This window comes from Rhinopithecus roxellana, chromosome 12 (assembly GCF_007565055.1).
Source record: "Rhinopithecus roxellana isolate Shanxi Qingling chromosome 12, ASM756505v1, whole genome shotgun sequence".
Classification (NCBI taxonomy): Eukaryota; Metazoa; Chordata; class Mammalia; order Primates; family Cercopithecidae; genus Rhinopithecus; species Rhinopithecus roxellana.
This window is the reverse complement of record NC_044560.1, coordinates 24,048,314-24,068,878: the sequence shown is the minus strand read 5'-3', so window position 1 is coordinate 24,068,878 and position 20,565 is coordinate 24,048,314. Positions and strand designations below refer to the sequence as shown.

The 20,565-nt window shown below is 56.7% G+C and overlaps 1 protein-coding gene across 2 annotated transcripts in view; it reads right to left on the bottom strand.

Moving 5' to 3' along the window:
* Window positions 1-19,976, bottom strand: part of PRKCZ (protein kinase C zeta) — a 143,512-nt gene extending 123,536 nt beyond the window's left edge. The window contains exons 1-4 of one of the 2 annotated variants that reach the window (XM_030942377.1): window positions 19,694-19,976; window positions 14,799-14,920; window positions 13,795-13,884; window positions 11,700-11,750 (exon numbers count right to left, since the gene is read on the bottom strand). In XM_030942377.1, coding sequence (XP_030798237.1) covers window positions 11,700-11,750; window positions 13,795-13,884; window positions 14,799-14,920; window positions 19,694-19,764 — 334 coding nt within the window. In that variant the 5' untranslated portion in view covers window positions 19,765-19,976. Of the gene's footprint in view, window positions 1-11,699; window positions 11,751-13,794; window positions 13,885-14,798; window positions 14,945-19,693 lie in introns of both variants that reach the window. The other variant, XM_030942376.1, reaches the window with a different exon arrangement.
* Between the last annotated feature and the right edge of the window lie 589 nt (window positions 19,977-20,565).

Below are 20,565 nucleotides of genomic sequence, written 5' to 3'. Positions count from 1 at the left end.
CTGCCCAGGGATGCTGTCTGTGCTGTGGACAGGCAGAGACCAATAACAGGAAATGCATGGGGCAGCCAGCACTGGTCTGATGACTCCAAGGAACCATCAGCTGCTAAGTGGGGTCTGCGGCTGCCCAGCCCAGCGGATTTGGTATTTCCTCCATGGACTCTTAGGACTTCGTAGGCCTGGTCCAGAGACCATCCAGCGCTGCCCTCAGCAGGGTCTGGGTACAAAGCCAGGCTTCCTCCGGCACCTCCTCCACAGGGCGGGCACCCTGAGCCTTCACCACACACCACAGGGAGGCCAATGGGGCCTGACTGGGGACCACCCTGTCCCATGGATGCTGCCCAGGCCTGAGGCGACCCACAGAGGAGCCCCAGAGCCTCTGGACGGGAGCAGCAGCAGCAATGACTCCACCCAAAGGGAGACTGGAACTGCTGCCTGCAGCGCCCCCCTTCCCTCCACATGACGGGCCCAGACATCTAGAAACAGCACCTTCTCCTCCAGGAATCCCCTGGAGCCAACACAGCGGGGCCAGGCTTTTGGGAGATCCCTCTCTTACTGCCGGGGTTCAGGGGACTGCCCACCACCCACCAGGAGAAGTGGCAGAAAGGGCCCTGGCTGTCGTCTTGACATCTCCCTCCCTGCCACGTCCACCTACTGTCCTTTGAGACAGGTATCAACACTCACTCTAAGGGGAGTCTGATCCTAAGCACTTTTACAAACATGGTATTATTTATAATCACCCCGTTTTACAGGTAAAGAAAAGGCACCACTAAACGGGCCATTCCCTCAAGGTAATGGCAATGTTCTCGTTGGTGGAGCCCCAGAAACTTTCTGGACACCCACTCCTTTCCACCCCACGCCCCCTTGCCCAGTACCCTCCCTGCCAGGTGCAGCAGCCTCCAGCCATGGGGGTTCTCCAGCTGCCCATCACCTCCTGGACTATGCCTCCCAAAGGGACCACCATGGCTGGGGCCCGCAGCTGGGGCTAGGTCCGGAGAGGCCAAAGGCTGGAGGATCTCAGTTTCAACCAGCACAGCACGGACCAGGGGAGGCGCTCTCCCGGACGGGGCTGACGGAGGTTCCGAGGGTTGCATCGGTTGAGGTATTGCTGGAACACTAAGGACAAGCGACTGCAGTAGGGATGCTGTTCAAGACGCGGCCGGTGGGGTGGTGACAGCGGGAACCAGGCCGTGTGTTCCAGTGGCGGCCAGCAGGGTGGTGACAATGGGAACTGGGCCACGTGTACTGGTAGTGGCTGGCAGAGTGGTGAACTAGCGGGAACCAGGCCACGTCTCCCCAACTCTGAGGGGAGGCTGCCCACCCAGGCCTCCCTACTTAGAGGGGTCCAAAAGGGGCGTCAGTCTCATTTACACCGAGCGCCGGCTGGGCCTGTCCCAGCCAGAAGAACCTACAGAAGAGCCGCCTGCCGTCTGTCCTGCCAGGTGCCGGCCCAGCACATGGCCCCAGTGACCAGCGCCACTGGCAGCACGAACCTCTCACGGGGCGGGGGCCTGGGCAGAGAGCGTTTCCTGGGGACAGAGCCCACCCACAAATTGCTGGTGGGGACAGACCACCCAGCACTCCCACAAGATCAGAGGCAGACCTTGATGTAGTCGACTGTGGTGCATTGAAGATGAGCCCCCAAAACGGTAAGTCCACGTCCTGCCCCAGAACCTGCGAGACGACCCTCCTCCGGAAAAGGTTCCTGCACGTGTGATTAAGTCGAAGTCTCAAGGTGAGTGTCCCGGACTGCCCGGGTGGGGCCCAAAGCCGACCACCGGTGTCCCCGTGAGAAAAGACACAGACATGGGGGGGCCTCAGGGTGACAGGCCAGAGGCTGGAGTGACATCTACAAGTCAAGAGCTGACAGCAGCCCCAGAGCTGGGTGGCCAGGGAGCAGGCTGCTCAGAGCCTCCCAAGACAGCCAGCCCTGGCCACACCTTGGCCTCGGGTCTGCAGCCTCCTGGTTCCAGCTTCCCCTCTGGAGAAGGTGTGGCGAGGAAGGAGGGGGATCTCTGAGAGTGGCCCTCCCACATGGCTGCATCAAAGCTGGGCCGCCCCATCCCCCAGCGATGCTCTCCTGTTACCAGGGCTGGGCTGTGGCTTGCAGCTGGGATCTGCCCCAGAGGAGCTGCTCGGAGGTCTTTGGATCCAGCCTTGGTCTCACCGCTGCCCCGAGGAACGTACTGCTGCCTCTCGTGGCAGACGTGGCTCAGGCTGACAGGCCCGCCAACGTCCAGTGTCCCATGGCCTGAGGGATCTGCACCGAGGATCTGCCTGAGGGACCTGCTGCATTTTGGGCTGTGAGTCTCATCCGCTCAAGTCCAAGAGAAGGGCCCTTCCCAGGTTGGCCCAGGTGCCAGCCAATACCACCCCTGACACAGAAACTCATGCAAAGCGGCTCAAAGACCAAAATGCTAGAAAATAAATTGGTATCACTAGGGGAAGCCAGAAGGGAAAATATTTTTTTTTTTTTTTTTTTTTGAGACAGAGTCTCGCTCTGTCCCCCAGGCTGGAGTGCAGTGGCCGGATCTCAGTTCACTGCGAGCTCCGCCTCCCGGGTTTACACCATTCTCCTGCCTCAGCCTCCTGAGTAGCTGGGACTACAGGCGCCCACCACCTCGCCCAGCTAGTTTTTTTGTATTTTTTAGTAGAGACGGGGTTTCACCGTGTTAGCCAGGATGGTCTCGATCTCCTGACCTCGTGATCCGCCCGTCTTGGCCTCCCAAAGTGCTGGGATTACAGGCTTGAGCCACCGTGCCTGGCCAGAAGGGAAAATATTAACAGATTTGAGTATTGAAATAAAAATCACACACACCGGCCGGGTGCGGTGGCTCAAGCCTGTAATCCCAGCATTTTGGGAGGTCGAGGTGGGCGGATCACAAGGTCACGAGATCGAGACCATCCTGGCTAACATGGTGAAACCCCATCTCTATTAAAAAATACAAAAAACTAGCTGGGCGAGGTGGTGGGCGCCTGTAGTCCCAGCTACTCAGGAGGCTGAGGCAGGAGAATGGCGTGAACCCGGGAGGCGGAGCTTGCAGTGAGCTGAGATCCGGCCACTGCACTCCAGCTTGGGCGACAGAGCGAGACTCCGTCTCAAAAAAAAAAAATCACACACACCATTTCTGTATGACCAGACGCAGCAAGGAGGGACAAAGTAGAGGGACCCGGGAATCTACTGGCCACACAGCGCCTTACCCGGTGCTGCAGCGGACAGACAGTGAAGATGGAGAAACAAGCGGCAGAGGGGCCCGAGGCACCTGTGGCCCCTCATGTGGACCCCCGTGCCACCACCCTCCTGGGCCCTGGGCAGCCAGGCACACGTGGCAGCAGGTGGAGCCCGCAGACGCAAGCTCCACCACCCAATCACTCCACCTCAACACCAACAAGGCCGCCACGGACACACACAGAGGATCCCCATTCGATCAGGGCGTGACCAGCCCTCACCTCCCCCAAAAAACCAGGCACTCCTGATCTCATCTCAGCCCTGAATGCCCCGGCCCCCCAGTGTCCATCAGCAGAGGAACGGACAGACAGACAGGGTGAATCGCATCACAGAATTCATCCAGCTATAAAAAGGAATGAAAAACCAACTAGGGAGAAGACACGTAAAGAAACAGAAGACTTGAACAACACAACGAACCACGTAGCTCTGACAGACACAGCAGAGCACTGTACCCACAACAGGGGCACAACCTCAACGCACAGGGGACGTTTTCCAGGACAGAACACCAGTGAGCCACAGATGCAGCCGCGGTAAATCTGAAAAAACAGACATTATCCAAAGTATCTTCTCCAACCACATTGAGATGAACTTAGAAATCAGTTAACAGAAAGAAAACAGAAGAATTCACAAATATACGGAAATAACACTACACACTCAACCAAGAGATAGAAGATGAAACCACAAAGAAAATCAGAAAATGCTGAGAGATGAATGAAAATAGAAACACAACATATCAAAATTTCAGGGATGCAGAGAAGGTAGTGCTCAGGAGAAAATTTATAGTGATGAACCTTTTGTGTGTGTGAAACACAGTTTTGCCATGTGGCCCAAGGCTGGTCTCCAACTCCTGGCCTCAAGTTATCACCCCTCTTCAGCCTCCCAAAGCACTGAGATTACAGGCGTAAGCTATGGTGCGCCTGGCTATGGTGATAAATATTTGAAATAAAAAAACGAGAAAGATCTCAAATTAACAACCAAATTTTACACTTTAAGGAACCACAAAAAGAACAAACCAAAAGCTGGCAGAAGGACGGGAATAATAAAGATGAGAGCAGGGCCGGGTGCGGTGGCTCAAGCCCGTAATCCCAGCACTTTGGGAGGCCGAGGTAGGCAGATCATTTGAGGTCAGGAGTTCGGGACCAGCCTGGCCAACACGCAAAACCACATCTCTACTAAAAGTACAAAAATCAGCTGGGCATGATGGCGCATGCCTGTAATGCCAGCTACTCAGGAGGCTGAGGCAGGAGAATCACTTGAACCCAGGAGGCAGAGGGTGACATGAGCTGAGATCGAGCCACTGCACTCTCTCCGTCAGAGAGAGAGAGAGAAGAGAGAGAGAGAGAGAGAGAGAGAGAGAGAGAGAGAGAGAGAGAGAGAGAGAACCTCCCAACAAAGCAAAGCCCAGGGCCTCACGGCTTTGCAGGCAAATTCTACCAAACACTTAAAGAACTAACTCCAGTTTTTCTCAAACTTTTCCAAAAAAATTGAAGAGGAAGGAACGCTTCCTCACTCATTCTGTGAGGCCAGCACTACTCTGACACCAAAGCCAAAGTCACGACAAGAACCTCTGGCCATTGAGTCTTACGAACATGGACATAATTATCCCTTATGAACATGGACGTAATTGTCCCTTATAAACACAGACGTAAAAATCCTCTACAAAATACTAGTAAAATGAATACAACAGCATATCAAGAAAATTACACACCATGAGCAAGCAGGATTTATTCATAGAATGCAAGGATGGTTCAACGTATGAAGATTAAAGTAATGTATCACATGAACAAAACGAAGGAAAAAAACCACATGATTGTTTTAACTGATGCAGAAGAAGCATGTGACAAAATTCAAAGCCCTTTCATGATAAAAACAATTGACAAACTTGGAATAGAAGGAAACTATCTTGTCATAATAAAAACCACGTATGAAAAACCCACAGCAGACATTACACTCAGTGACGAAAATCTGAAAGCTTTTCTTTGAAGATCAGGACAAAGACAAGGATGATTGATTACACCACTTTTATTCAACAGAGTAGTGGAATTCTAGCCAGAATAATTAGGCAAGATAAAGAAATACAAGGCATCCAAATCAGGAAGGAAAAAGTAAAATTATCTCTGTGCACAGATGATATGATCTTACATGTAAGAAAGCCCTAAAGATTCCACAGAAAGTTGTTAGAACTAATAAATTCAGCAAAGCAGCAGGCAAAAAAGTCAACACACAAAAATCAACTGGACTTCTATACACTTACAATAAACAACCCAAAAGGGAAATTAAGGCAACAATTCCACTTGCGACAGCATCAAAAAGGATAAAACTTTTAGGAATTAACCAAGGGGGTGAAAGATTTGTACAAAGAAAACTGTAAATCACTGCTGAAAGAAATCAAAGAAGACGTAAACAAATGGAAACACACTTCAGTTCACGGATTGGAAGACTTCATACTGTTAAGACATCAGGACTACCCAAAGTGATCTACAGAGCCAGTGTAATCCCTGCATAAATCCCAATAATGTTTTCTTGCAGAAATAGAAAAGTCTGTCCTAAAATTCATCTGGAATCTCAGGGGACCCCAAAACAATCTTGAAAAGGAAGAACAAAGCTGGAGGGCTCACACTTCCTGATTTCAAAACTTCCTACAAAGCTACAGTGATCAAAACAGTGTGGCACTGACTCAAAGAGAGAGACAGAGACCAATGGACTAGAACAGAGACTCCACAAACGAACCCTCCATATATGGTGAAACGATTTTCAACAAGGGTGCCAATGCCATCCACTGGGGAGTCTTTTCACCAATGGTGCTAAGAAAACTGGACCTCCACATGCAAAGGAATGAAGTTAGACACTTACCTTGCACCACATACAAAATTTAACTCAAGATAGATCCATGACCTAAACATAAAACCTAAAATTATAAAATCCTTAGATGAAAAAGAAGGGGAAAAGCTTCACAACGTTGGATTTGGCAGTGATTTCTTGGATGTGACACCAAATACACAGGCAACAAGAGAAAAAACAACATTAAGCAGGATTTCAGGAAAATTTTAAAACTTTGTCCATCAAAAGGCACTATCAACAAAGTAAAAACACAACCCACAGAACAGAAGATATTTGCTAATCACATATCTGATAAGGGATTAACATCCAGGACAGAGAACTACTAACACTCACCAACAAAAAAACCAAACAACCCATTCAAAAATGGACACAGGAATTGAACAGACATTTCAGCAAAGAAGATACAGAAATGGTCAACAAGGCCAGGCATGGCAGCTGACACCTATAATCCCAGCACTTTGGGAGGACGAGGCGGGTAGATCACTTGAGGTCAGGAGTTCGAGACTAACCTGGCCAACATGGTGAAACCCCATCTCCACTAAAAATACAAAAATTAGCTGGACATGGTGGCAGGTGCCTGTAATCCCAGCTGCTCGGGAAGCTGAAACAGGAGAATCACTTGAACCCGAGAGGCAGAGGTTGCAGTGAGCTGAGATCGTGCCACCGTACTCCAGCCTGGGAAACAGAGCAAGACTCCATCTCAAAAATATATATATAAATAGCCAACAGGCACATGAAAAAATGCTCAACATCACTTATCACCAGGGAAATGAGAACCAAAACCACAATCACATGCCACCTCACGCCCATTAGTACAGCTACTGTCAAAAAACAGAAAAAGGCAAGAGCTGGAGAAGATGGGAGACAGCAGCGCTCATGCACTATTGCAGGGGGTGGAAAATGCTGCAGCCACCGTGGGAAATGGCACAGCAGCTCTTTAAACAGAATTATCGGCCAGGTGCGGTGGCTCACACCTGTAATCCCAACACTTTGGGAGACTGAGGTGGGCAGACTGCTTGAGCCCAGGAGTTCAAGACCAGTCCACGCAACATGATGAAACCCTGTCTCTACAAAAAATACAAAAATTAGCCAGGCGTGGAGGCACGTGCCTTCAGTCCCAGCTACTTGGGAGGCTGAGACAGGAGAATCGCTTGAGCCCAGGAAGTAGAGGCTGCAGTGAGCCGAGATCATGCCACTGCACTCCAGCCTGGGCGACAGAGCGAGACACTGTCTCAAAAATAAATAAAACTAGAATGATCAATGATCCAGCAATTCCACTTCCGGGTCTACACCCAGAACTGAAGGCAGGCATCTCCCGAGGTCACTGTGCACCCGTGCTCACAGCAGCATCATTCACGACAGCTAAACTGTGGAAGTCACCCATGTGTTCACCGACAGAAATGGGTAAACAAAATACATCCAGGCAATAGCCTGCGGTTCAGTCTTAAGAAGGAAGGAGACTGTGACACAGGCTGCTCATGGCTGCACCTTGAGGACATGGTGCTGAGTGAAATAAGCTGTCACAAAAGGACAGATCCTGTGCGACTCCACTCACAGGAGGACCCTAGAGTCACCAAACTCACAGAAACAGAAAGCGGTGGGTGGGTGTCGGGGGCTGGGGGAGGCAGAATGGGGAGTGAGTGTTTCACGGGGACAGAGGCTGAGTCTGGGAAGATGAAGAGAGTTCTGGAGATGGGCGGTGATGATGGCTGGACAGCAATGTGAGTATCGAATACCAATGAATTGTACCTTTAAAAAATGGCTAAGAAAGGCCGGGCGCGGTGGCTCAAGCCTGTAATCCCAGCACTTTGGGAGGCCGAGGCGGGCGGATCACGAGGTCAGGAGATCGAGACCATCCTGGCTAACACGGTGAAACCCCGTCTCTACTAAAAAAATACAAAAAACTAGCCAGGCGAGGTGGCGGGCGCCTGTAGTCCCAGCTACTCGGGAGGCTGAGGCAGGAGAATGGCATAAACCCGGGAGGCGGAGTTTGCAGTGAGCTGAGATCTGGCCACTGCACTCCAGCCTGGGTGACAGAGCGAGACTCCTCAAAAAAAAAAAAAAAAAAAAAAAAAAAAAAAAAAAAAAAATGGCTAAGATGGGGCCGGGCTCAGTGGCTCACACCTGTAATCCCAGCATTTTGGGAGGCCAAGATGGGTAGGTCACTTGAGCCCAGGAGTTTGAGACCAGCCTGGGCAACATGGTAAAACCCTATCTCTACAAAAAACAAAACAAAACAAAACAAAAAAACCTCAGCCAAGAGTGGTAACGCACACCTGTAATCCCAGCTACTCAGGAGGCTGAGGTGCGTAGACTGCTTGAGCCTGGGAGGCAGAGGTTGTAGTGAGCCAAGATTCCACCATGCACTCCAGCCTGGGTGACAGAGCAAGACTCCGTCCCCCACCCCCACCCCCCCCCCCAAAAAAAAGTTAAGATGGCAAAAATAGACGTTATGTGCATTTTACCAGAATAGAAAAAAGATCTGCAGTGCTAAGAATGCCCCAGCATGGAAGAACCTTGGGAAGGTCAGGCGGGTGAAAGCCACCAGAGGCAAAAGGACAAACGTGCGGGATTCCACAGACACCGAACGTCCAGGATCCGCAGGGCCACACGGACTCCAAACGTCCAGAATCCACAGGGCCACAGAGACAGAGGCCGAGCGGAGGTGGCCAGGGCCAGGGCTGGGGCGGAACAGGGAGTGACCGCTGATGGGCATGGGCTTTCCTTTTGGAATATATTTTGGGTTTGGAACTACACAGAGGTGATAGTTGCAAGTATACAGTTTTTTTAGAAATCTATAAAACCAATTAACTTCATCTAGACACACATAGAATGTGCCAGAAGGTCCTCTGCTGACGGTGAGACAGGCACGTCCAGGTGTCTGAACCAGGCCCACGGTACAGCCGCAGTCCTGCCCTCATCCGCCTCTGGCGTGCTCCATCCACTGTCCACACCTCCCAGTCTGACCCTTCTCACTGACCCTCAGCCTGGGCAGTGCTGCCTGAGGACAAAAACACCTGTGAACATCCCCACAGCCGCTAAAACCACAGAGCCCCGGGCGGCAGCCACTGGCAACCAGAGCAGGGTGTCCTGTCCGAGATGAGCACCGAAGTCACAGCGAAAGAAACACGTATGACATCAGGGAGAGCACCAGCCCCCCGAGCCCTGGTGGCCTGGGACCCCGTGTGGGCAGTGTGTTCTCACACACTCCTGACACTAGCACCATAAAACCCACCCCACGTCCAGGTGGACATCAGCACGCAGGGCAGGGCAGGGCAGGGCGGGGTTCCCCACCCCCGGCATCCACCTCTGACCTCCTCGGCAAAGGCCACCCCAGAGGCTCTGGCGGAATGTCCCCAACCAGGCTGAGTGGTCCCCAAAGCCATGGAGCCACCCCTGTTAAACATCTCAAGGACCTACTCACGTGTCCCAGGAGGTCCTTCCTCGGGGCTTGGCCACGTTCTCCGCATTCCCCACAGTGACTCGGCCGCCACCCCCACAACACACTCCCCTGCAGAGCCCAGGCCCCGAGGCATCCTGTGACCCCCCCCAACTTCCCCTTCCTCCACCGCAGTGGCCGAGCAAACACGGGCCCCCCCTTCCCTACGTGAGGCCGGCAGGTTGTCCACACGGGCAGAGGCGCCGCTGAGGTCGCAGACAGAAAAAGCAGACCCCAGACCCCCAGGCAAGGTTGAGACAAGAGGCAGACATGTCACAGAAATACGGCGGGCTTCCCCCGCCCCCAGGGGCCACACTGGCCACATGTGGACACCTCTGGGTGTGCACGGTCTCAGCGCACATGGGACAGATGAGCACAATCCTGTCACCAAGTCAAAAAATCATCCAGGTGGCAAATAAACATGGCCCGTGGTCCCCTCCTACAAAGCAGCAGCATGAGGCTGCAGGGCGCTGTGGAGGGCACAACCATCGTCTTACCCACGGGGAGTATGTCTTATTTATGTGTCTACGTAAACGTTATGTGCTCGCACCCAGCCCCACCCTGAGCTGCTCCAGGCACCCCCAGAACAGCCCCATCTCAGAAGTCTCTCCCTGACCCACACCCCTGCAGGGCCCCTGAGTCTCTCCCTGACCCACACTCCTGCAGGGCCCCTGAGTCTCTCCCTGACCCACACCCCTGCAGGGCCCCCGTAGCCCACAAGCCGGCCCCAGTCCCACTTGAGGCAAAACTACAGCCGAGAATCCACCCCTGCTCCTGGACCTCGCCAGCCTGGGCGGACTCCGTCCGGCACCCTCGGGCCCCCGAAGTTCTTACCCCTGGGACTCCCCATTCCCCCACCGCCTTCTCAACATGGTCTCTGAATTCCAACCTGTACCCTCGCCCGGCCACTCCCACCCGGGGCCGTGGACGTCACACATCATCTCCCTTCCACCTGCCTCCCACTGGGACACACAGGGTCCCCATCTCTCCAGCCCAGGTGGTACCATCTCCAAGAGCCACAACCAGGGCTGAACAAAGGAACGTTCCCCCCCCCACCCGGCCTCCTCACACTTGCCTCGTGCTGCCAAAACCTCCCGGTGGTGTCTGCCTGCCACGGCCATACCCCATCTCCTCCTGCCAGCCCCTGGGCAGGTCCAGCCCCAGACCACCCGCTCCACTCCTGCCAGGGCCCGCCTCTGGATGTCTCCTCGGCCTTGCTGGCCACGGTTCAGGGACCCCTGTTGGCTGAGGGCTTGAAGCCAGGATGCCACGCTGCCCTCTCCCCGGGATGATCATGGAAATCCTGTGGCTCCTGGGGCCTCCCCTACGCTAAGCGCTGCCAAACCTCTATTCGACCCCACTTTTCCCTGGAAGCCGAGACTCTAACCCCAACTGCCCACTCGCCCTCTTGGCCTGAATCTGCCCCCACCTCCGCTTCCTGCCCAACACAGGGCACCGCCAACACCCAGCATCCAGCCTGAGGCCAACCTGGTGTGCACCCTGGCAGCAGGGGTTGGGGACACCTTGCCCGAAGGGCACTGAGCCACGTGCCCTGCACTGGACAGGCAGCAGCCTCGGTCCAGGATCTCCTGCCCACACAACAAACAAGGCGTGGCACGGATGCTGGAGGCAGTGTGGGGTTTGGAGGGTGGGGGTGGAACCCCATCAAACACAGCCATGGGATGCATGGCCCCAGAACAGCGTAGCCACCGGCTCAGGGCCCAGCGGTCTCCGGGATGTGGTAGGAAGTGAGGTCAGAAGCTTCCCTCTGAAACCACAACACCCGGACTCACTTTCCTCCCGATGGAGCCAGCGTGGCACGGAGGGAGCCCCCACTCCAGCTCAGGGGCCAGCAGGGACCAGGAGTAGACAACTGGCCTGGGGGTGGTCATGAGCTGAGGCAGCCACATGGGAGCAGTGTCCAGCTTCCCACCTGGCCTTTCCCTCCTAGGGAGACAGCAAGGCACCCCTGGACTTCTCATGCCACCAACCAGCCAAGCGAGTCTCCCGCCACGCAGTGCTGTCAGCCAGAACATGCGCAGGCAGCAGCTGTGGTCACCATGGCTGCTCATGCCCTGACGCACCATGAGGGTGAACCTCCGAAAACGGCACCACTGCCTCCTCCTTGGCACAACAGATCAATAGTTCAACCCCGTGACATGCAAGACCGGTGTAGGAAACCCCAGTACTCACTGTCTTCTCCTGGACACGGCAGTCCTGGCTGCTCAGGGGTGCTCGGGAAAACTGGACGAGAGAGAGGAAGAGAGAGCGTCAAGGCCCCGCGGCTGCCACTCAACAGTGTCACGGAGGAAGTCCCGCCTCAGGCAGGCTGAGCACACGGACTTCACACAAGGCGCACGTGGCATTGCCAAAGAGAGCCCGCTCCTGGGAGACGTGAAACGCAGTGCGTCTACGTAAGCCAGGCTCCGTTAGGTAGGACTTAAAAACCCACAGAAAAATGTAGGGTAAAAGGCAATCAGAGGGACCTGGACAGCAGAACCGTCAGAGAAAGCCACTGATTTGTATTTTTAAACTATGTAAAAATGGGGATGAACTGCAATTACTTTGAAAACTGACTTTTAAAAGCACTTTAGATTCCATTTCTTTATACTCAAGACAGAGTTCAAAATTATTTTAACACACATCCTGGGCTTCCACGATAAATTATTAAAAGAGATGCTTAGGAAATATTAAAACTTGGCTGGAAACAATGGCTCACACCTGCAATCCCAGCACTTTGGGAGGCTGAGGCGGGTGGATGACGAGGTCAGGAGATCAAGACCCTCCTGGCTAACACAGTGAAACCCCGTCTCTACTAAAAATACATAACATTAGCCAGGCGTGATGGCGCATGCCTGTAGTCCCAGCTACTCGGGAGGGTGAGGCAGAAGAATCACTTGAACCCGGGAGCCGGAGGCTGCAGTGAGCTGAGATCACACCACTGCACTCCAGCCTGGGCGACACAGCAAAACTCCATCTAAAAAAACAAAAATTAGCCAGGCGTGGTGGCACATGCCTTAGTCCCAGCTACTCGGGAGACTGAGGCAGGACAATCGCTTATACCCGGGAGGTGAAGGTTGCAGTGAGCAGAGATAGTGCCACTGCACTCCAGCCTGAGGGCAGAGCCAGACTCTGTCTCAAAAAAACAAAACAAAACAAAAAGGTTTTGGAGAGATGGGGGTCTATGTTGCCAAGGTTGGTCTTGAACGCCTAGGCTGAAGCGATTCTCCCACCTCGACCTCCCAAAGTGCTGGGATTACAGGCGTGAGCCACTACACCCAGTCTAGTCTTTAAATTTAAAGCCACGTTGACATAAAGGGCTATAAAAATTAAATATTGTACCCAAGTAGCCCCATGTCCAGGAGAATGATGGATCTGTCAGAAAACTGTGGGTGGTTTCGAGCTTTGGTCCCATCTTGGACTCAGTGGTCCATGGCCAGACGCCTGGCAAGGAGCCCAAGCTAAGCCAGAAGTGGACACAGAGACACAGACGTGGCTGGCTGGCCACAGCTGCTGGAACCACACCCGCAAGCCCCAGACACCCTGGAGACCCCAGCAGTACTAGGGAGCCTAAAGTGCTCACCTAAAGACAAAGTCACACCTCCCACGCGTCAGCTCATCACAGGGCTTTGAACTTAAAGCCGAGGACAGCTGTGAGCCGGGAACTGGGCCCAGGGAGCACTGGGCAGGTGAGGTGGCTGGTGGGGCTGTCCCCACTGTCCACACGCACCACGGGCTCTACGCTGGCCACTGGAGCCTCTGAGCAGTTTATGGGTTCTTTATAAGAGCAGTTTTCATTTGGGTTAATAAAATGTCAAAGAAAAGGCTGGGCGTGGTGGCTCACGCCTGTAATCCTAGCACTTTGGGAGGCCGAGGCCGGCAGATCACGAGGTCAGGAGATTGAGACCATCCTGGCTAACACAGTGAAACACCGTCTCTACTAAAAATACAAAAAATTAGCCAGGTGTGGTGGTGGGCACCTGTAGTCCCAGCTACTCGGGAGGCTGAGGTAGGAGAATGGCGTGAAACCAGGAGGCAGAGCTTGCAGTGAGCCGAGATCACGCCACTGCACTCCAGCCTGGGTGACAGAGCGAGACTCTGTCTCAAAAAAAAAAAAGTCAAAGAAAAAAAACCCAAATGGCATTACATTAGACATCCCTAAATTCTCTGGCATCACAGGATTTTAAACCATGATCCTATATGGCGTCCAACCCCCCCAGGGGGTCTGGCAGGCACCCACAGCCAGGAACAGCCCCCAGGGCTGCCCACCACAGACCCCACCACTGACCATGAATGATGAGGCCTTCGTCCCTGTGCTGACGGGCCAGGCGGAAGGCCTCTTCCAGCTCCATCTGGGAGGACACCGTGCAAGGGTCACCTGGGTGGGGCAGGAGACGGTGCTGAGGTCGCTGAAGGCCCAAGGCAAAGCAGGCTGTGATGGGCCCGCTCAGCACACCAGACGAGGGTCTAGTCCCACTGCTCAGATCGGCCACCTCCTGGCAGGGTTGGGAGGTCCAAGGACGGCCGTGCATACTAGGGAGTCACCCGGCCCCCGGTGCCACATCAGAGCCACCCAGGAAGGGAAGCTGGTGCACTCACAGCCCTGGGCGCCACTTGGAGGGCTAAGCAGTGAGCAGGGCTGAGGACACTCTCCTGAGGTCAGTCCCGGGTGGAGGGAAAGTTCCTTGCCCTCTGTGGCTGGACAGGGACATGGAGGCGTACAGAACCCACGCCCTGCGGGGCTGTATCCAACCCAACGGGGGTGGCATCAGGCTCCACCCACATGGCCGTGTCCTCAGCGAACAGCTACCCGCCAGTCCCTGGGAGAAAGGGGTCTCTCTGGACGTCTCCCAATCCCCTCCCATCCTTTTCAGGATGTGTGTCTAAGAGAGAGGAGGTGGACACGGCGAGCCCTGGCTGCATGCGCCCTCCCCATGGTCCCTAGAACATGAAGAGCCCATCCTTCCAGAAGCACCTACCGGAAAAGGCCAGGACATGAGAAAGGAGGTCAGAGGAAGAGGGGAGGACCTGCCCAGGGTGGGGCAGGGAGACCCGCTGCAGGCAGTTCAAGACCAGGGCCCTTCCTAGGGGCATCGGGGCCCAGGTCCTTGTTAAGCATCTGCAACCATCCTCTTCCCAACCGCCCCACTGGGGAAAAGTTGGCTCCCACAAGTTTAATTCCACGGTTTGAAGTCTCCCCACGGAAGAGGCTGAGCACACTCCGCACACAGAGGCTGCCCTGGCGAAGTCCCCTGAGGCGGAAGATTCTGGCCGACACGGGACAAGGGCTACCTTCGCTGTCCACCCACTTGAGGGTGAGCGGGTGCTGCTGGTGCAGACGACACATGTCTCTCACTTCCTCGCAGAGCTCCTCAAAGGTTGTGGCGGCGTCCACGCTGGTGATGAAGATGTCCCTGGGGCGGAGGGGACACGGGCATCTGTTACCGTGGGGCATATTTGAATCAAATTAAACAATTAACCAAAACATGGATTAGATAAGTGAAACTTTCCCCAAAAACAACATGACAGCCTCCCCCACGCCCCTCCAACACAAAACAGAACCATTAACCATAACCATCGTTTAAAAACAACCACCATCAACTTCCTCGCACAGAGAAGAGAGTGCGACCTACCTGGCTGCAAAGAATGAGGTCAAACTGGGAGAAAAGAAAGTGCCCTCTTGTGGGAGGCCTGGCAACGGCACCTGGTCGGACTCCCGTTCAAGTTCACCCAAATGTGGGTGACCCGGGGATGGACACAAGCTGGGTCGGTGCAGGCCCCCCGGCTTCAGTAAGGTAAAGGAACCCAGTCAGACCTGCCCCCAGACCTCAATGGTGCCAGCGGTGGAGGCCAGACCTTCAGGGGGTGAAGTGGTGGCAGATTAAATAATTCCATAAGGAAAGGTCGCTCTTTAGACCCCAGAGTGGGGACTGGGTCCACTGCTGCGGCTACGACAGAAGCCCGGGCAAAGTTTTCTTTTTTTGAAAACCGAGTCACACAGTGTCAGTGTCTTTTATCTTCTCAGCCCCAGACAGGACCTGAATCCCAAGGGCTGGAGAAGCTCAGGGACCCCCAGGCACCCACTGAAGGCTGGCGCTTCCCTGCTGCTAGAAACCCGAGGTCTCCCCATCACCTCCTGCACTGAGCAAGAGCTGGTCTCACCCTGCGTGGCGGGGAGGGACCATCACAGGGCCTAGCTGGTGTTTCCTGAAACTCGGAGCAGGAATCACACCCTCGTGGAACACACTGAAATTTCAGACAAATCTACGGCTTTCTGACACCCACAAGAGTGCGGGCCAAGAACACAGGGCCTATAAAAAGAAGCCTGAAGGGGTGTGAGACGTCCCAAACCACAGAGATACAGGCTCTCCTCTTTGCAGACACTGCTGGCTCCCCATCAAGGTTATCTGAATTCGTCAGACAAGTTTCGAGAAACAAAGTTCTCATCCCAGACAAGAACTCCACTGCAAACAGAACACAGGATCTGACCACAGTCGCAGCCCCAGCATAGCAGCCCAGGGCCCACCTGCCCCACAGGCTCACCCAGCCCACCCTGGGCCCCAGCCACCCACCCCTTCCTGCTGGAACTGGCCACCTAGCACCTGCCCCCAGTGCCCGAGCACCCCACAGGAACCACCCTGGCTGGTCTTCGCCACAGCCCGCAGCATCATAGCAGATTAGGAAAATGAGGAATGGAGGGTCACACACCCATTACCCTGGGTTCGCCCCAAGCTGACATCCACGCCTGCTGCCTGACCTGGCGTCCAACAGTCCGACCACCAGGAACTCCAGAGTGGGAGTCAGCCATCCCTTCACCTTTGACCCCTTCCTGCCCCATGCCCCCGCCCCACACAGTCCTGTCCCCAGGTGGAAGCCAGTTTCCTGCCAATCTGGAGGCCAGGTGGGTGGCTCCAGTCAAACCCTAGGACTTCGGAAGTGTCGGGCCACCACCTCCAACCCTATCCCAATCCTGAATCAAACAGCTGCTCTGTGCCCCTCGGCAGGGGTGTCCAGGACCCAGCACCCAGCAGCCAGCTGGGCCGCCAGGGAGAGACTCCTGTGTCTCTGCGGGGCCCAGCACCAAGCCCTGAGCTACCGCCCGCCCTGGTCTCTGGGCTTTGCACACAGAAGCTCCCTGAACACAAAAGTTGTCTGAGCTGGGCCAGGCACAGTGGCTCACGCCTTTAATCCCAGTGCTTTGGGAGGCTGAGGCGGGCAAATCACAAGGTCAGGAGTTCAAGACCAGCCTGGCCAACAAAGTGAAACCCCATCTCTACTGAAACTACAAAAGACTAGCCGGGTGTGGTAGCAGGCGTCTATAGTTCTAGCTACTCGGGAGGCTGAGGCAGGAGAATGGCTTGAACCCGGGAGGTGAAGGATGCAGTGAGCCGAGACCACACCACTGCAGCCTGGGTAACAGAGCAAGACTCTATCTCAAAAAAAAAAAAAAAAAAACGGTCTGAACTGGAAAAGGGAAGAGCCAGCACCACTGTGACTCTAGAAGAATGGGCATCTGAGACTCGGCCTGGGAGCCTGGCCCAGGCCACCTGGGACTCCCTGAAAACACAGGTGTCCGGGGACCCCTCAGGCCCACAGGGAGCCGGGGGGGAGGCGAGGATTGGATCTCAAGTGTGCTCAGAGGGCCTTGGGGGGACAGGCAAGGATGATGGGGTGGCCATGCCCCATGGGGGTGACTGAAGAGCTCCTCCTTTTTCTTTTTTTTTTTTTGAGACGGAGTCTCGCTCTGTCGCCCAGGCTGGAGTGCAGGGGCGCGATCTCGGCTCACTGCAAACTCCACCTCCCAGGTTTACGCCATTCTCCTGCCTCAGCCTCCCGAGTAACTGGGACTACAGGCGCCCACCACATTGCCCAGCTAGTTTTTTTTTTTTTTTTTTTTTGTATTTTTTTAGTAGAGACAGGGTTTCACCGTGTCAGCCAGGATGGTCTCGATCTCCTGACCTCGTGATCCACCCGTCTCGGCCTCCCAAAGTGCTGGGATTACAGGCTTCAGCCACCGCACCCGGCCGAGCTCCTCCTTTTTCTAAAGACTAGTCTTCCACGTGTCCACACTCAGCTACCTCCACGGACAGCAGCGTCTCACCCCAGGGACGGAGTTTCTAGGGCTTCCAATAACCCAGTACTCATCCTGGCAACCACTTTCTGGAACTGCGTCATTGCCCTAAGGCCTGAGTGTCCCACCCCACAGCCAGTCCCCTCAGAGAGGCACCGGGTGCCAAGAGGGACGAGGAGCCAGCATGGGGAGAAGGGCACTTCACACTCTCCAGTAGAGAGAAGGAGGACCTGGGAGGGGACAGAGGAGAGAAGGAATGGTAGGAGCAGGGAAGACCCAGAGGGGAGACAGGCCCTGGAACAGGGAGGAAGGTGAAGGAAGAGGTGTGGCAGGGAAGGTTGAGAGGGGAGAGCGGGAAGAGGAGGGAAAACAACAGGGAAGGAGGGAGGAAGAGGAAGGGGTGGGGAGAGAGTCCGGGAAGGGAGGGAAGAGGAAGGGGTGGGAGCCTGGTCTCTCCAGCCCGGGAAACCAGAGTCACCGGGTGGAATTACACCCGCCCCACCACCAAAGTGCTCCCAGGGGCCAAAGCAGGACAGAGGGAGGACGGGGCGGCCCAGAACTCCAGGGCACTGCCCCTGAGCCTTGGTCCCGGGAATCGGGCACCGGAATGCAGGAGGGTCTGGGCCCCTGCAGCCCTGCGGGTGTGGACGTCCCTCTTGCAGGACGCCCCTGACCTCCACACCATCACCTGTTGCCTAGTTTGGTGGCTCCAGGCTGGGAAGGAGACAGCAAGCCCAGGTCCCTGGACAAGTCCAATAGCCAGGACCTCAATCACACCAAGTTTTAACCGGCTGACTTCCAGGCCAAAAGACATGGCTGCCCTACCTCTTTGGGTGGGGTTGGACGGTCAGTTCCCCAGAAATCCCTTTCTTCTGGTTTCTGGCACCAAATCCGACCCCACTGCACCCCGAGGGTTCCAGGTGCTTGCCAGAGGGGGGCTGCAGAGACCCCAACCTTCCCAAAGAAGAGACAACTGAGCCTCCTCAACAAACCCGGGGCCAAGCAGCCCCATACGGCTGACCCGAGACCCCAAGACAAGGTTCGCAAGGAGCTGAACCCGCTCAGACTCGCAGGACACCACAGAGATCCCTGGGGTACTGTCCTGAGAGGACATGGCCCAGGGAAGATGTCACCCACTTAACCCTGCCAGCCCTCCCTGCCTCTGGGGCTCAGGTTGCCACTGCGGGAGCTAAGGGCGCACCGGGGCAGGAGCAGCTTTTCAAGATCCCAAGGACCATCCAGCGCAAGCCAGGAGCCGGCAGTCCGCTCCCCTCCCTCTCCTCAGCAGGGGCCACCCTCACCGGAGCGGAGGTCCGAGTTCGGGGCTCCTGGGGATGCAGGCAGGTGGAAGAACAAACCCACGGGTCCTCCCTTCCCCACCACCCACACTTCGGGGGGCAGCGACCCCTCCGCTGTGCCTGTGAGCCCGGCCACCTGGTGCAGCCCCCACCACCCCCACCAGCGCTGCCCCGAGGCGACGGCCAAGCGTCCAGGACCCCTCAGCTCCGGCCCCTGACCGCGCCCCCTCCCACAGCCAGGCAGGGGATTCCGGGGGGCCGGGTGCGACGCAAACCCCGGGGCCAGTCTCGGCCGCGCCGTCGCCTCCAGAACCCCCTGTCCCCACCCGACCACCCGGAGCCCTGCCGGGGGCTGCAGTGCAGCCACCGCGCCCGCGCCCCGGGTCTCCGGACTTTGGCTAAAGCGAGACCCCCGGCCGGGTAAACGAGGAGAACATTTAGGAAACGCGGATTTTAAGAAACCCGCCAGGAGTTTTCACAACTTGATGAAAACTTTCAATCCTTACAGGTTTGCGGCCGGAATGTCCCCGCCCAACTTTCCAGCGAAAACGTCAACCACAGTGACCCGGCCGAGGAGCGCGCGGCGCGGGGCCGACCCCAGAGAAACCCGGTCCCGGGAAAGGAGCCGGCGCTGCCCACGAGGTGTCCGCGGGTGACGCTCACGGGCGGGGACCGAGGACCTCCCGCGACAGCCCCGGGCCCGCAGCGACCTCGCCGCCCTCACCCTCCCTCCCTCCAGCGCAGGAGCCCCGACGGCTGTGCCCTCCCCGCCCTCCCTGCCTCACCCGCCGCCGCTCCCCGCCCTCCCAGCCGCTCACCCTCCGTAATGCGCCTTGAGGCGGACGCGGCCGCCGCTCCCGTCCATCTTGGGGCTGGTCCTGCTGGGCATGGCGCGCTCCGCCGGCCGCCGTCAGCGCTGCGCCCCGGGAGCTCCGGCCATGGCGCGGGGCGGTGGCGCCAGGTGGGGCCGCGGCGGAACGCGGAAGGCAGCGCCCAGGACCGACGGCTCCGGCCCGGCCCGGCCAACTCCGCGGAACTCCCGCGGCGCGCGGGGCGGCAGCTGGGGGCGCGCGGGGCGGGACCGTCCGGCGGGGGCGGGGGCGGGGGCGGGGGCGGGGGCGGGGGCGGGGGCGGGGGCGGGGGCGGGGGCGGGGGGGGCGGTGTCCGAACATGGCGGACCGAGGTGGAGCCGGCGGCCAATCCGCGGGGCGGGCGGTCCCGGGGCGGGCGGTGGCACCTGCGGCCAATGAGAGCGAGGCGGGGCCGCCACCTGGGCCAATCCTCGAGGGACCCCCGGCAGCGGCCCAATGGCGAGGCGCGGGCGGGGCTACCTGTCGGGCGGGGCGCGGCGCACCTGCGCCAATGGGACCGCGCGCGGCGGGGCTTTGCCCGGCAACCGGAGGGGCCCCGGCCTGGGGCACGGAGCTGCAGACTCGGGAACTCCCTGGAAACGCAAGTTCTCGGCCCTCGCCCAGACCCTCCGAATCGAAACTCCTGCGGCGCGCGCCCTGCCAGCCCGAGGACCCCGCCGTCCAGGGGCCGTCCAGGGGTCTCCTGACATCTCACACATGCCGGACTGAAGCTGCAAGGAGCGGAGAACCCGGCCAGGGTCAGGGACGGGAGGGTCCAGACTCAGGTTCTCTGCGCCCCAGCCCCCGCTTCGCCCCCAGCGAATCCCAGGTCCCCTGTA